At 39.9% G+C, this 17,303-nt stretch overlaps 1 protein-coding gene across 12 annotated transcripts in view; it reads right to left on the bottom strand.

Annotated features, from left to right (window-relative positions):
- Window positions 1–2,718: 2,718 nt before the first annotated feature.
- Window positions 2,719–17,303, bottom strand: part of TENM3 (teneurin transmembrane protein 3) — a 1,324,874-nt gene continuing 1,310,289 nt past the window's right edge. For all 12 annotated transcript variants that reach the window (XM_082237150.1, XM_082237146.1, XM_082237151.1 and 9 more), the window contains 4 exons: window positions 13,478–13,774; window positions 9,987–11,598; window positions 7,224–7,354; window positions 2,719–4,328 (listed from right to left, as the gene is read on the bottom strand). In XM_082237150.1, coding sequence (XP_082093276.1) covers window positions 3,573–4,328; window positions 7,224–7,354; window positions 9,987–11,598; window positions 13,478–13,774 — 2,796 coding nt within the window. In that variant the 3' untranslated portion in view covers window positions 2,719–3,572. The remainder of the gene's footprint in view (window positions 4,329–7,223; window positions 7,355–9,986; window positions 11,599–13,477; window positions 13,775–17,303) is intronic.

The following is a 17,303-nucleotide window of genomic DNA, read 5'->3' as shown; positions in this document are numbered from 1 at the left end:
TTCAGGACACATATAAAGTTCAGAAGGCAAATTAAAAGAACAATACAAATCAGACAAAATTTACATTTCAAAATAGCATGAAAGCATTTTGCCTAAAATACTCTGAATCTCCTTGTTTTTTGTAGGGTATTTATTTTAATACATTTTTTCCCATTTCTTTTAAATTTTCTTGTTTGCAAATCCCCCCAAGTCTCTGTCTCATGTAGGAGCCTGTCCATCTCAGAATGATTGTTTTTCTCTTTAGTGTATAGCTAGAGAAAAGGCTGCTGGTTGGACCTTTATCTAAGTCTAGGTGACCATCAAGAGAAACTATAGTTTGGGGGCTACCAGTGCCTAAACCAGGGAGAAAGAACAAGGGCACAGGAAGTAGAAGCTTTAATTCTATTCTGACATGTAACACACTGGATATGTTTGCGGTATTCCAAGTCAATAACATTCCACTACATTTTTTGAGCATGAACCTAATTCCACAGCTAGAGCTGACAAACCTCTAATACAATGCTGTTAAATCCGAGTTAACAGAACTGCAATCCCCATACATTTCCCAGATTAAAAATAATATGTGAAATAATGGCACTGAGCTGTGGGTTTCATGAATCATAGTTGCTAAATTTGGGCTCTTTGAAGGTTGAAAAATAAAAACAAACTTAACTGTTAATTTGCACTTTAATAAAATAACAGCTTTTATTCTAAATGTCAGCAGTTCTGTAGCTTCTACCCAAGGGGTACATGAATAGCAACAGCACTGATAGTGTGGATTCAGTAACTTGCTTGACCTACTCGCAGCCTGTTTGACAAGACTCCTACTGTGCAGTTGAGAGCACACATAATACTATAGAATCTCGGTGCAGAAAGCAGTTAGGAAACTATTTTTATTTCACCCCTTCAGGTATTTAAGACACATTCACCTGCCATTTGTTGCCCTTCTGCATACTGAGTACAGCACAATTAACCTTTCTCCTCCACCCACCCAAAAAAACCAATCAAACCCCACAATATTTTAGTCATTTTGTGGCTGAAAACAGCCTCAGGAACAAGGGATCTTATCCAGAAATACTGAGGAATGTGGGAAGCAGTAGCCCTAAAAATAAGATGCCCCTCTTTGTCTTTCCCTGCCCACTTACAAATGATGCAACCTCCCCACACTGTATTTTTAATCAGGCATGGTTCAGTCCAGTTACAAGTGCTGAGCTTTTTGGAACTGGTGTAGTTATAAAATTTGATGAAGGGACGGCATATGAGCAGAGGCCAGGAACCAAGGAACACTTTAATGCAGATTCTCTAGCACAGGAAGGCTTAGTGGGAAGTACATGCGTGAATGTTATTTTTAAATGTTATCTCTGCAAGTCTGAGGGGTAGTTTTTTTTTTTTTTAAACCCAGCACACTGGAAGCTGAGAGTCTCAGAATTTTGGAAGAGTGATGAATTCTGTGCTACTGAAATAGAATGCATATTGTGAGATTACATGACCTAGATTCCTCTGAAAGCAGTCTCAGGCATACTAAGAGCCACTGTCTCCCAGTGATTTGATTTTGTTATAAAGTTAGGTGCTGGGGTTCAAACCTTCCAGAGAGCTCTATCATTTGGTATGAGACTTATGTCCCCCCCCCCCAATCTAAGATCAGGGACAGCAGACTGTGTTGAGAGATGCACTTGGAACATATTCGTATCAGAAGCATTCCCCTTGATTGTTACTTCAGATGTTCCAGAGCAGATGCCCAGTATTGAAACCTGCCTCAAAAGGGCCTGTGTTAACCTCTGCTGTTTGCATGTCTTGAGTCCAACCATATTAGATTGGACTGTCCTTATGAGCAGGTCATGCCAAACTGTAGTGCTATTTTTTCCTAGAAAAAGAGGTTCTGGAACTCACCATAAACACCTCCCTTGTTCTCTTCTAATGGCAATGGCACCCACCTGAGAGGTGCCAAAACTGAGTTCCTGTGAGTTTCTGGCTGAAAAAAGCTCTGCCAAACTGTATGGTAGCTTTATGATGTGGATTAGGCACTAAGTCAATACTCTCACCTTCCTTTTTCTTGCAATTCATAGACTCTTTTTGGTGGACAAGAGGTTTAAAGGCTAAGGTATTAGTTTAACTTGCTTTTCCACCTACCCATGTTATGTGTTTTTCCAGTGAAATACTGAAAACCTTTTCAGAAGACATAGGCAGAAGCCCTGTCGTTGTGGCAGCGAGCACTGCACCAACTTTCCATTCATGTACATTTGCAGAGCACCTGAGGCTGCAATCCTAAACTCGCTCACTAGAGAATGAGCCCCATTCAACATAATGAGACTAACCTCTCTGTGTATAGGATTGCTCCTTTCACCACATAACACAGCTTTACATCCCACATTTTAAAAATACACAACAGAGCCGCAAAATGAATAAATACACCTTTAGGGCTGGAAGAGGACAAGGCAAGCCCAGCCTACAAAAGTCTTCTACTGTCATACATAAATTTTATTGAGTTGCTCTCCCTCTTAGCAGCGAGTGGCAAGGGCCAAGCAGGGCACAGGAAGCGGGGCGGAGTGGCTGCCCCACACTAACCTTTCCCACAAGCAATTGAAAGAGAAAAATGCACTGTTTTTAAAGCTAATACAAAAATATTAACACTTCTGTCCATTAGTATACACTGTTATATCTCTACAATATAACTCTTTATACTGTACAGCTATAACATAACAAAAGGTGCAATTCCTTTAAAAAAATTCACACACTGCACATTTTTATCATTTTATTTTAAGTATAAACCTTTTTTAAACACTTTACATAAATTAACTCCTCTGAGACTAATATTTGATGTACAGTAAATTGTAATTCATATAAAAATCCATAAACAACTTGTCTCACATAATTTACAAAAAAAATCAAGGTTTCCTTTGCTGCTCTGTGACAAGGATTCTACTTGCCATTCCCCCACCCCACCCAAGGCAAACCATGTTATCATTGTAAAATCCATTATTAAATTCCCATTGTAGCATAAATTGCTTGTGCCAATGTCCTTTTAGAAAGAAGCACAGTTTAAAGCCATTGGGGTGTCCATAAACAAGAGTTTTTGCCCCACATTTTAAAATGAACAAAGATATATACCACATCCTATGCAGAGAGAGGAAGAGAGCAAGAGAGAGAGGAGGAGAGAGAGACTAGTTTCTTGTAAGCAAAGGTCAACAATTTAGTAATATTTGGAAACACTGTATGGATCTGTTTCTTAGTTAAAAGACAGTGCCTCAAAAGAATAGGCAGCTTGTTGCAAACCCTTTAGGTCTTCCTTGTAATACTTTTAGTTCAACTCGAGTGCAGCGATATGCATATGTAAACATATTCTTTAAAGCAGATCACCTTTAAGGTCATTCAGAGTAGGGAAAAACAACTCCCAGTTTTTCTTTTTAGCAATCTCATTCTTCTGGAAGGCTCTCTCTTTGTTGTAGAGTCTTATTGGGATTGTGCTACAGAAAAATCTGAGCAAAGGTGTACATTTAGGCTCAAGTAGTAATGCAGCAAAACAATTTGGTCTCCCTCTCAGAAGACACTGGTACAGGGTCAGTCTCTTTGGCAGCCCAGGCTCAACCAGTGTGTTACCTCTTTCCAATCTCACTTTGCCTAAGGAACTGTATATTGTTAGCGCTGTCTGCTAATTCGGGGTATTGCTCCACGGAGAGTACATAGTACCCATCATATCCTTGGACTTTTCCAGCACTCAACAGTTGCCTCTTTTCCCCTTCTGTCCATAACCTGGCACCTTCCTCTCCATCTCTCACTCTTTGTTGTTCTCTGGCCCAGGCATTGGAAAGAGCCCTTTGCCTAGCCTGCTCTAATATCCGTGCCTTCTCCTCATCAAGTGTCATGCCGTAGCGGACATGAAGAGCCAGTGCACCATACTGCATTTCAACATCGGCAAACCTACGAGTCCTGCCGTTCACTACAGTGGTAGACTGGGAAACAGTGACGTTGATACCATTTTCTAGGGCCTTTCGTCCGCTAGTCAGTCTCAGCGTGCCCAGGTCACTCTCTGGCGAGGTGGTCTTGATGAAATAGTGTGTGTCCTTTCCTTCAATGGTGAAATGCAGGTTTTCTAGGTAGTATGCATTGTTCAGAACAGCTGCCACTTTGATACAATCCTCGTTTGCAATGTTAAGCACATTAGTCTGCACTTTGCCTTGATTGACAGCCAGCATAACCCCTTTCCCAATCAAAGACTTCACAGTTGCGAACCACAACCACGATTTCTCGCCGCCGGGTCTGCGCTTGCTGATCTGGACTTCTGCCATCTTTCCTAGGGACAGGAAAGCCTTTGCTTGCCTTGCCACTTGTTGTTGCACTCCAGAAATTGGCTGAAAACAAGAACAGACAGAAGTTTTACAAACCATCTGTAGCCCCTAGATTCCAACAGTCATGCATTTATTGGCACAATGCCTGGAGCTGACAATAGGATATGCCACAACCGACACTGCCAAAGAGTTAATTGAATCCACATACTGAATTCCACTGTTACAAGTGCTATTTTGTTTGATACTGTTTGATGTTTTTCTCATTTTTGTCTGTCTCTTTTAGAATCCAAAAAAAGAGTCTCTAGCACTGAATCACTCCAAAGAAATTTAAAAGGTGGTACATAAAGGATTATTATGCTTAATACTTGGCATTTGCACAAGTATATCGTATGTTAATTAATCCATCATGAAACCAGTTGTACAAAGCTGTAGCGTAAACATTTTCCAGATGGGGAAATGGAGGCAGTGAGGCTAACTAGCTTGCAAAATGCTACAGAGGCAAATAAATGTTAGGCAAGGGTTAAAATGAAAAAAACTTATTTACATCTAGCTAAGCTCACAGTGCAGCTCTTACCTTACAGACAAAAAACATTGTTTGAAAGGATTACTGCACTTGTTATTGATCTAAACATTTCTAGCAATTTCCCTCCGAATCATTCCTATTGCAGAAAGGTTGAAAGACATCATGGTCACGAGTTTCCTCGCACATTACATCACTTACATAATAATTGCAGTGTTATATTCTCCTATTATCCAACATGGAAACATAAGCTAGGTGGTGATAAACCTATTGTAGGCTTCTTGTCATTTACCTTGAACATTTAATGCTTCTCATAAAGCAAAGTTACATACATAATTGGTTGAAGTGGCACTTATTAAGTGAGGAGTGGATCACTTAATAATATGTCTCCACTGGCATTCAGTAACCAAGGCCCATTTCCCTTTGCCCTGTGTGGAGGCGTGTACATATTTAAAAGTACTTAAAAGGCATTAATTTGCTCATTCACCTCGTCATAACGTAAAGAGAATAATTTCAAAGCTTTCAAAGACCCAATGCCCTGAATGTTGGTCACACAGAGTGGTACCAAAAGTTGAGTGAATTGAGGGATGAGCAGGCTGTGCCAGGGAACATTTCCTCTGCCATGGGCAGTGTTCCCTCTTAGGCAGTTTTCTGGTGGGTGGGGCAATGAGAGCGACTCTTTTGTACAGCAGAATACAGTCCAGCCGCATATAAGCCAGAGGTTTCTACACATGCATCTCTCCAGGCAAGTGAGAGGCGTTATTACAGTTCAAAGACACATTCCAGTCAGACTAAACTACAGGAGGAGGGCTTAGTGTGGTGTAGTGGTTAAGAGCGGTAGTCACGTAATCTGGGAAACCGGGTTCGTGTCTCCGCTCCTCCACCTGCAGCTGCTGGGTGACCTTGGGCCAGTCTCTCAGCCCCACTCACCTCACAGAGTGTTTGTTGTGGGGGAGGAAGGGAAAGGAGAATGTTAGCCGCTTTGAGACTCCTGAAGGGGAGTGAAAGGCGGGATATCAAATCCAAACTCTTCTTCTTCTTCTTAGTGCAGGATCAGTGATGGGTGTGGGCTGAGGAGGGGGCATGACCCGAGGAGGCTTGCCTTTGGCACCTTGGCCTGAAATGCCTGACTCCTAGACTAGGCAGGTGGAAGTGGTGGATGGCTATTGAGCCAGGAAAGGACAGCGCAGAAGGGGAAGAGCCATGGCTCAGTGGTTGAGCACATGCTCTGCATGCCAATGGTTGTAGGTTCAATCCACAGCATCACCAGGCAGGAGTGGGAGAGGGCCCATCTGAGAGTCGCTGCCAGTCTGCGTTGCCAGTACTGAGCTAGCTAGGTCACTGATTTGGTATAAATGGCCTTATGTTCCCGTGACCTGCAATGCAAGAAAATGGAGGAGGGAAGAAGCTAGAGCCATTTCTCCAATGCACTTGCTCCTCCTGTGTTCAGGGCCTGTGCACAGGAAAGGAAGTATATGCTGATACAATTTTCTGGGTTGTGTGAATATGGTTTCTGTTGTGAGAATATAGCTTGGGAAACTGATGCAGGTGGTGGCTTCATGACCTTTTTTGCATGTGAAACCATCCTGATTCTTTAATTTAAAAACCAGAGAAGTTACAAAGATCCTTTAGAACAATTGTCGTGAGTGAGCAACTGTTCTAAAGTTTCTCATTCCTTGCCAGTAACTGAAAACTTGATGGCGCATGGCCTTTTGATCTTTGAACAGTTAAGATTTATAATCGCTATTTTCCTAAATACCAGATAGGGCTTTTCTGTTTTACATTCCATTTATTTTTGTCCATCATTTAAACTGGCTACATATTTCTGGACCGCAGGAGATTTTTTTTTATCAAAAAAATTCATAAGCACCTAGAGTTTTTTTGGCTCTATGAAATGTAATGGGTTTTACCTGAGGTAATTTCACATTCAATATTTTATCTTCACATATAAAACATGGTTAATATTAAAGAGAAGTAAAATTGTACTGGTGCTTGGTATGCATAATTTATATCACCTGTTCTTCTGTTTATTTCACAGTCTATTTTTTATTACAGTGTTCACTTTCTGCCTTGAGGCAGGGTGCCGGTATAAATCCAATCTCCAGAGCTTCCACTGGGAAAGTTACAATTCTAAAAAAGGGTTTCAAAATACTATTATTTATTGATTAGGTCTACCCTTCTTCCTATTTTAGTTTGCATTATGAAAAGCCAATTAGGATATGTCGAAATTCAGACCTAATTTTTAGCAAATGCACCAAGCAAGAGCAGAATTAGCATCTAGTCTATGGATATCTTGTGAATAAAAAATAGTCTTTACAAAGTGTATTTAAATATTTTTAATGCCACGTAAGCCTTTGAGGATTATAGTGCTCAAACAGCATGGTGTCTTTTATTCAATTTTGACACAGTTTAATATTCACTTTCTTTTTTTTCCTTACCGGCACGTCATCCCACTGCTGACTCTTCACAAGTTCATAGGAGGGCTCTGTTAAATCAAACTTGGGCACAGGGAATCCTGGGATAGCATTATGCAGGTGGAAGCCAAATGTTACCAGCCAGCTGTTGACATCTAACAAAATAATTGTGGAGAGAGAGAGATATCAGATTTTCAATCCCTGATTATTTAATTTAACTTTACAGGCGTTCACATCAGTTGGCCTGGATTCAGGTTTGAGCCACAAATATACTTTGGGGGGAAACCATAGTATGGTTATATCTTAGCTCATCTAAACATTCTTCTTCTTCTTTGGAAAATGGCAATATAGATGCAGAATCCATTCTTATCCTGAGCCCATGAGAGTCATCTGCACCTCCCCTTTCAAACTGGAAGCTGCCTGTGTGGCTCCTGCTGCATACACTCTGCAAGAAGTAGCTGGATTTGTTTCCATGGCTTGTGTTGCTGGATTGGGACTGTGGGCCCAACCACACTTTCATTTGTCCCACGATCTCAAGTGATTTCAAGCCACGGGCTCGAGAGGGTTCCTCCCCCATTTTCCCTGGGAATACCCACTCCTTACTGCTTAATCAGAGCACACATCAATCTACAGAAAACCAGACTGATGTTTGCTCCCATTCAGCACTAAATACTGGGTTTTCCTGGGGAAAGCGGTGGTACAAAAAACCCAACAACCTCTCTCAGACCCATGACTTGGAAATGCTTAAAATCACAAGACAAACGGAAGTGAGGATAGGTGTGCAGACTCAACAGAAAAGCAACACTGTTGGCTTTTACAGCAGAAGTGTCAATGGGCAAAGTACCAATTTCCTTCCTTGCTCATTCATCTAACAGGTAATCTGCACTGTCAAAACTCACAGCCACGTGCATGCATGGACTTTTACAGTATCTGCAGGTATGATTGTTAGCTGACATGATAAATGATCTAGGGTCTAGAGCCAGAATAACTTATTTCCTCCTCTCAACTTAATCTTCATAAGCAACGCACCCTTTCTAGACAAAATCCCTTTGCTGTGAGATGAGGCCAACAACTTTGTAAATATTCAAAGTCAAAATCTCACACCATTATTCTTTAAATATCTTACATGGTTGGTTCCTGATGGGTGCAAGATGGTAAGATTCTGACTTGCTTCAGGACTACACATGACTGGGAACCATGCAAATTCAGGAAAACGTTCCCATACCTGTCCTGCCCCTATTACGGCAAAACAAGCTACTAGGAACAAGACTTTACGATAATTTTGACTGCTGGAGATAAAACTCAGAAAATAACTGTTTTAGAAGGCAGGGAATGAATCTAGTCCTCCTTTTATTCAGCACATAATGTCAGGAGTTGAAGGATCTTTTTTTATGGGAAGTGCCAAACTAGTACTCTTGCAGTGTAATTGGAATCTGTCTACACCATTGCTGCAGAGCAGAAGGATAATAATACAATAATGAGGAAAGAGGCATTCTGCCACCCATTCCTCTTGCACCACATCTTAGTTGTAGATGTACTACTAAGAAGTTAAATTATGCAAACAATACCCACAAGTACTTTTGAAACACTGTTCTTAGGGTGCTGGGAGTGCTATTTGAGCTGAATGACCACTGGATCTACTCATCAAAGTGGGGAAGGGGGAAAAGATATTTGTGGACAACAATTTATACAGTAGTTATCAACATAAAATGGGTACAACAAGTAGTTTTAGTTTTGTGAAACTTGAAAAGTGAAAGTTGGCAGTAAAAAGCACATGGCAAGCACGCCTAGGTCCTGCATTAATCCGTTTGGTCTGAGAACTCCTAAGTTACCAGAAGAGATGACAAAACAGTGGGAAATAAGAAACACTATTTTTCATTTAATATGCAAATGAATACACTGCCACAAACAGCAAGTGGGAGTGATAGCACATTATTTTTCATACCGGTAGACAATGGCTTGGAAAGATTCCCTTCACAAAGATGATCATCTGAGGTGTTATCATGCAAGTAACAATCCCTACCAGGCACTCTAGATAAAGTTGCCATCTGGCATAATATCACCTATAATATTCAATACATTACTAGTTTATAAATGGTTGCTGTGGGAACTGTCTAGTCACATATAGAAACATCAAAATTGTGTATTCCTTCCTGCAATTCCTTTGTTCTGAATCTCTTAAGAGGGCTGTAATATTCTGCAAGGACAAAGGACAGGGCCCACTATGAGGAGTGTTGACCATTCCTAGCCAAATGCCAGTTAATGATCCCAGGAAATAAAGTCCATCGTTATTACTGAAGCAATGGCCTTGACAGATGTATTTTGGAATATATTTTACACAACTCTATTTGCTTTTGTTCTCACTGAGATGGAATGAACTAGAATATGCATGGCAAAAACTATTTTGCCTTGGTGGCCTATATCCTTCATCATATTCAGCACACACTGCTGTCAGCTAGATAGCGTACAAGTAACTCGCAATTTACACACATTTAACTTGTGCACGTTCAGCTTTACGCACTTGGCAATTAAAAAAAAAATTAAGGGGGAGGAAAGGGTGAAAAAAACACTTTGGCAATACCACCTACTACTGAATGCCAAGAGTTTTGACTCTACACGATTTTGACTTCATGTGCTATCCCTGGAACATAACTCCTGTGCAAATTGACTGTCACTGGTAATTAATTCCAAGGTGTTGCATACAATGCCATTTGCTAACCAGGTAGATTATGAGCAAACAGAAATTCCTGTCAAGTGTAAATCACTAAAAAAAATACCTTTATTTACCTGTGATATAATCTTTCACATCATGTATTCTGCTGGCTGGGTTGTTATTTCGGAACATGTATAGATTAAAAGGAGCTGGATCCTTCCCTATTTTTTTCCAGATTTCAATGTCGGGTGTAGTCCAACGGCCTGCCAGTATGTCATAATCTCTTTGCCCAAAGTGAATCAGTTTGGTCAAAGGGTCATAAAGGCCTCCATGGAATCCAATCACCAACTGGAAGTCAAGATTGGAGTCAAAATAGATCTCGCCGTAAGCTGTGTACTGGATCTGCTTCAACATCAGACCATTGCTGCTAAAAACAGCGAGAGGCGTGCCCGTGTTGTCCGAAGCAATGTAGAACTCATCTCCACTGCTGATCTCCATGGCAAAGAGGTGTCCTTGCAAGTCATAGTAGAGAGAGGTGATTTCAGAACTTGAATGGTTGTATACATGAGTTATCCTTGTAGGATATGTGAGGTCAGCATAAAAAAACTGGAGGTGTTGTCCCAGACTGGTTTTACTGGAAACTCGTCTCCCAAGCCCATCATAACGGTATATCACTGTCCACCCACTGCCTTTGCTATAAACTCTGGTCAGCAGGCCCTTTGAGCTGTATTCAAATATCTCTGTACCCCTCTGCCGCAGGAATCCATCCTCATCTAAACGGTACTGTACATCACCTAGCCGGGTGATTCTGTCTCTCAAGTCATACCGAAGTGGTGTTAAACGAGCACTATTACTTGGATTGAGCAGATGGAGATTGCCATTCAGGTCATAGTTGTATCGCCACATTATTTTTTCGTTCAGGTAAACTGTCTGTAGTTGCCCATCGACATCATATTCATACGCATACTTGGTTGTGTTAGCAAATGGCCCTATTTTAATTTCTCTTTTAGTTACCCGTCCCATGTTATCATACTGAATTGTAATCCAGTACATAAGGGATCTGAATATTTCATACTGAATTTCTTTTATGCGGCCGTGGGCATCAAAGTGTTTTGTGTAAGTCATTACAGCTGTGGAAATTATCTGGTTAATGTCATAATATATAACCCCAAATTTTCCAAACTGCTCAACTTTTCCAGAGATGTCATCAAACTGGTAAAGATCAATAGGCAATGGAGTTTCATTGATTACACCTTGCATGCTAGTCACTCTGAAGCTATTGTCATAGCTGTAGTCAAATCGGGCATTTACCATTCCATCTTCACTAAAGCGGAAAATCTGCCTGTCAATCAATGGGCCAATTTGCCTGTACCTAATGGTGCAGATAAACCCATCGCTCTGGAGGTTTACTGTTTTCAGAACTCCTGCTGTCTCATCATAAGTAAAACTGACTCTTGTGCTATCATAGAGGATTTCAGAGAGCCTGGTCTGCCTTCTGTATTTGAAAAGGACTCTTCGACTTGTACCCAAGAAAGCAGTTTGTAGCAGCTGCCCTTCCTCATTGTAGTCCATGATGACAGAAGCATTGCTTTCAGGGGGATTGTAGATGTTTCGATAATAGCCAATGGAACGGATAGTCTGCATAGTATGGCGAGCAACACTAGGCATGGTTATTGCAGAAAGCCGATCGAGTAAGTCATATTCAAAGATGTACTGCCGTTGACTATGCAGCAAGAGGACCATAGACTGAAAAGGAAAGGAAAAGGAAGTTTAATCCAATGCCAAAACCACTGTATGATAACAGCACTTTGTTTGAGTAAATCATCATCTTCTAAATTGAGTTATCCTTGACCTTACATATTGGTAATTATTCTCTGCCTAATTCATTTGGATACTTAATTGTAAGGGGTTTGGTAATTAGTAGCTCCAGACTCTTAATGTGCTACTTGTTGTGACTGAGCCATTCTTTTATCAGGCACTCACAGCCAAACAGCAGATTGTCAATGGATTTGGATAAGTCATGTTTAATACTGGCAAAAGTGAAACTGTCTTAAAGCCAATAACTCAGGAAGGGAACAACATATGGAAGAGACAATTTCACTCCTGTAATTAGAGATAATTTAGCGAGAAGTTTACTAGCCTGAAGATCCCTGAACCTCCTCTTCCACATCTATTTGTCAGATGGGCAAAGCAATTTATTCTCGTTATTTACATCAAACTTTGTAGAGTTAATCAGTCACCAAATGACTTTTTTTTTGGTAAAGCTTCAGTGGTGTTGCTAGTTTACATTACTCACATGAAGATGTATGAAACAGTCATAATATGTCCCTGGCTTTTCTTATCTAAGGCAAAGCCTGCTCTGGCCCCCTGAAAGTGATGTCACCTTAAAAGATAATAGAAGGCAACACAATTGGATGCTTTCATTACTTCTTGATTGATTCCATAAGACTGAACATATGAAGCCCTCAATTTTAAGACATAACATATTTAGAAGCACTTACATTATGCTCTGCTCAGTACTGTGCTATGCTAGCAAAGTGTGGGATTGAGTTTCCAGTGCACATATAAAGGAGTACCTTATCCCTTCTTTTGGCACAGGAAATTGCACTCTCTGCCAGGCGGCAGAAGTTACTAGCACTGCTGCACCAATGCTGGGGAAATGCCCTTATACTGCAGACACAGCCACAGCACATGTGTGACAGTTCGGATTTAAAGAAAATGTGGTACAGTTTATCTTGCTAGTTCATCTGTAAAATTTACAGTGTGGATGCAAGCAGGCTACCAGTGACATTTGGCAGGTAGTGACTAGAGGTAAAAGTCTTTTCCGCAATGGTGACCTGGCTTTGGAGGTCTCAGTAGAGCTTTGCTTGACACAAAGTCTACTGTCCTTTTGGTACCAGGTGAAAACCTTTACGCTCTCCACACCTTTTAGATTTCCTTTTGCAAATTGGATTTTATCTTGTTACTCTGCTGCTGTGTCTTTTTTTCCTTACTGTTGCAAATTTTAAATTGGGTTGTAACCAATAGCTCTTCTTTCGCTGATAGAAAGCTCTTTCATTCAGCATAGCTTTCTGTCATCAGAACAGGGACTGGGGTGGTCTCTAGTGATTCTCCTTCCCCTTGGAAGCCCCATGCAGCACCTGCCATGCTGTTCCTTCTAACCGCCCAGAGTTTATTTTGGAGGGGGCTGCAGAAGGGTAGGAGAATAGCTAAAAACACCAAATGCATACAAGCAATAGTTTTTATCTGTGCTGAAAGCTGCTTTTCAAAATTAAAAATGGATAAAATTTGGCATGATTCTGAGAAAAACAACTGTAATTAAACTTTCAGGTCACTGGGATGCAATCACTCAAGTAATCTTTAATTCTGATCTATTTTGATGGCATCATTAACTTTCACTGGATTGCACCAATTGGCAGCAAACCAACAGATGTAAGAAGTGCACCTTATTTTAGGAACTGTATAGATCCATATGCTTATTCTTCAGGTATGGATATTTGTAGCTCCACAGTCTAAAACTAAAAACCTTGTACTGCAGTGTATGGCTTGTGACCATTTTCTGCAGTAATAACTCACTAATTTAACTGCAAGACACACACATTCCTACGATAGGATAGCACTTTACCTTTTCAAGATATGTGTAACTCCACGTTTTGCCATCAGCAAATACTCTAGATACAATTCTTCCCTGTCCATCATAATCTACTTTTTCACTAGTAGTTCCTCGCTGGATACTGCCAATTTGACCTGTAGATGAATAGGTAACGTTGACAGCCATAAGCTTGCTACTTGGGAGCCAGAGAGTTGGATGTCCTGATGTGTCATAGGCAATCCTCAACAGAAATTTACGATGGTCATCGTAGATCTTCTCTGTCTTTGAGGTCCGATCAAAGTCAACAGAAAGGAGGTTCCTACCATTAACCTTTTATGAAACAAACGAGATGACAAAATAAATCATGTTGTTTCACCACAGGCTGTTTTACTTCCTCATAGCAACAGCTATTTGAACATCATTATTTAAACACCCTTTGCAATGACTGATTTCCTTTGTCAGTAAATTAATTTAGAAACTTCTTGGTATAAGTACCCGACATTAGATGAACTGCCATTTAAAAAGGTTTCATTAAATAAAGATGTATTGGCATTTATTCAAACCTTTCCAGTTAATTCCCATGGAATTTAGTTAAATGTTAATATAATAAACAATACATACATTGATATACTTTATAATAGTTAGATTTATGAGGGATATTAGGAGAGATACAGCAAAATTATCAGTGTAGAATTAATACAGAAAAAGAAAACAAAGGCCAACTCATAATTGTTAGGGCTACACAATATTATTTTACATGGCCCCAAAATTATTTTATATTAAAGCGTCTTTAGTGTTAATAATTATTACATAAACCATGATTTATGTACACAGGGTTGTACATATTACATGATTGCCCTCCATATGTAAGTTCTGAAAGAATTATTTCTGGTGGGCTGACGGAACTGCATTGCTTGCAATCAGAAAGACTCAAACCATATATGAACCTGCCATTAGAACAAGGCTAGTTAGTGGCATTCTTAAACAACAGTCTCCATCAAAAAACCCCATACAATCTGTTTATTAATGATTAGTAAATTCTGTTAAATCAATAATGAAATTGACAGCATTATATCCACTGAACTTCTGTTCGTGGACCACTGACCCTCTCTCAAAAGCTCCACATATTAAAGAGAAATGACAGTGAAAACTTATGCTTTAACTGTAAACAAAAAATGTGCTACAAGGCTACCACCACAAGGTGTGGCAATAGCTACTAAGGGGATTAGGTTGTGGGCTGAACTAAACATGTTATTACCAAGTGTGTGTGTTAGTAAGATTGCAGGGCTGGGGGAGGTGAGACCGAAGCCCTCATTCTCCAGCTGCAATTTTCATGAAATTCACTTCCCCCTGCCTAACAATCAGCATTGGGCAAAAAGTTCCCATTGATGTCAATGGAATCCCTCCCTGCCCCCATGCTAATTGCCAGCAGATATTCTAGAACAGATCAGATTTATTTATTTGTATATCTAGTCATCACACCATCACAAAATATTATAAAAGTAACTATCAATAAATATTAACTCAGACTCAAATAAAGCCATCTATAACATTAACTTTAAATGCTGAATTTTACTGATGGATAACAAATGCCCCTTTATAAATACTGACACTCTTTCAAGAAATGTTACATCAAAATGACATGATATGACTTTATTCAAAATTATTTAAAACATAAATAAAAGTATAAAACATAACTAAGCTTCTGAATCTCCCTGAAGAACTCTCTCTCAAGAACTGCACATTTGCATCAAAATGTGCAGTCTTCACAGTTACTATTATTATTTATTCAATTTATATCCACACTTCCTCCCAAAGGAACTCTGGGTGGCAGGTTGTATATTTATGTTGTCAGCCCAGCAGATAAATTAAAGACGGATGGTCAAACCTCTCTGCATCTCTCCCTAAAATTTGTCCCAGTTTTCGTCTACTCAACGTATTATAAAAAGGACAATCTGTAATAATATGTACAAGGTCTTCAACCTTTAGACCACAAGGGCAGGTCCATTCAGAATGCAGTATAGAGCATTTCTGAATCTCCCTTCTAAGACAGCCGAGGGCAACAGATTTAACTACATGTTTGTGAAGTATGTCTCAGTTTTTGCAAATCCTTAAAATAATATGGTAGCAGGAAAACAAGAAGCTACCTTATATTGAATCAGACAATTGGTCCATCTAGCTCAGTATTATCTCTGCAGACTGGCACCTTTCTCAGCCCTACCTGGAAATGCCCGACCTGGGACCTTCTGCACACAATTACTGAAGTATCACCCCTCGCCATGGGATTTCACAAATATTTTGGCACTGCAATCTTGACAATACCCCCTAACCCACAACACCTGGTATTTTTTAAATTAAAAAAACCTCCTTAATCACATAATCATAATCACTGGCAACTAGGCCTATGGCCATGGAGGAGAAATCTGTCCGAAGCTACCAGTCATGATGGCTATATGGTACTGCCAGGTTTAGGAGGCACATACTTCTGGATGCCCATTGTGGAAGAATAGCAGCAGGAGAGGCTCGTGTGCTCATGTCCTGCTTGTGGGCTTCCCATAGGTATCTGGCTGGCCCTGTGGAAGTCAAGATGCTGGGCTGGAGAAGCCCTTTGGTCTGATCCAGCAAGGCTCTTACGTTTCAGTAAAGAAAGTTATATGAAGGTCAATTGGGAACCATGCAGAGAAGAGGCATTCATATAACTTCCTTTCATGAAAGGGTAGAAGATGGCTCTTGCATGCTTTTTGTTTTACTCTTTCATAATTTTTATTTTTTTATCCTTGCTTAGATATTTTACCTCCTGTTTGAGCTTTGCTTGGTCTCCCCCCCCCAAAAAAAACAACCTTGTGAAAATGAAGCCCTTTATAGAGCACTGAGAAAACAGGAATATAATTCTCTTTTGAGAAATGGATTAGTGATGTTTCTGTTTCATCAATTTGGGGATTTATCAGAAGACTTTACTATCTTTAAGCCAGGAGATTTACATTGTTAGATAGCCAGAAGCCTTTGGCAGAAATAATCCATAAATAAAGTATTATCCCATTTCTGAATTGGTTATATTGAGCAACACAAAACTATCAAAGGGCTCAAAGTTTTCCAGCTATTCAAGGTGCTTTAAAACAGGGAAGACACTTTTGACAAGGATGGTAGGTTTCCATCCTCTTGTTCGTTGAGTGCCAACAGGTAATTTCAATCCTACGCTTAACTCTCCTTACTGGCCCTTCTCTTCCATAATCCTTTGGTTAAAGTACTTCAAAGAAGAGTAGAGAATATTGAAACAGAGCCCTGCAATTAGTCTTGTTTAGAGCAGTGGTCTGTTGTTTTTAAAACCATCCTGCTTCCTTAAAAAAAGGGTTTTACACATTTTCATAGTTCTTGGGTAGCCTAGAAATGTATGTTTCTGTAGACATATATGGTTGTTGTACTTGATGAAGCAGTACTACATGCAACACTCCTTCAGAAGTTAAGTGCTATAGGCTACTTTCTAGCCTTTTCTTCTAAAACTAGGCATCACAGCACTCTATTTTTTTTTAAAGAAAGCCAAGTCAAATGTAAAATATCAGTGCAATTCTGCAGTGTTGAAACAATTAAAGATATTGCTATGTGGAGAAGAGAATACGTTTGTGTTTCTGGTATAATAGTGATTCATCGTCAGCAAAGCTAACTGAAGACACAAAGTCCCATGGCCAAGTTTTTGAAATACATATATTAACACAAACAATCAAAAGGTCTTGTGGCATATTCAAGACTAACAAATGCATTCTGATATAAGCTTTCATTGACTTTTATGTCAGATGCTAGACTTGAGTCCACAAAAGCTTATGCCATAATAAATGCATTACTCTTTAAGATGCCACAAGAC

The sequence above is a fragment of the Podarcis vaucheri genome, assembly GCF_965113315.1.
Source record: "Podarcis vaucheri genome assembly, chromosome: 9".
NCBI classification, from domain to species: domain Eukaryota; kingdom Metazoa; phylum Chordata; class Lepidosauria; order Squamata; family Lacertidae; genus Podarcis; species Podarcis vaucheri.
Note: the sequence above shows the minus strand (reverse complement) of the source record. Positions and strands in the feature narration are given on the sequence as shown.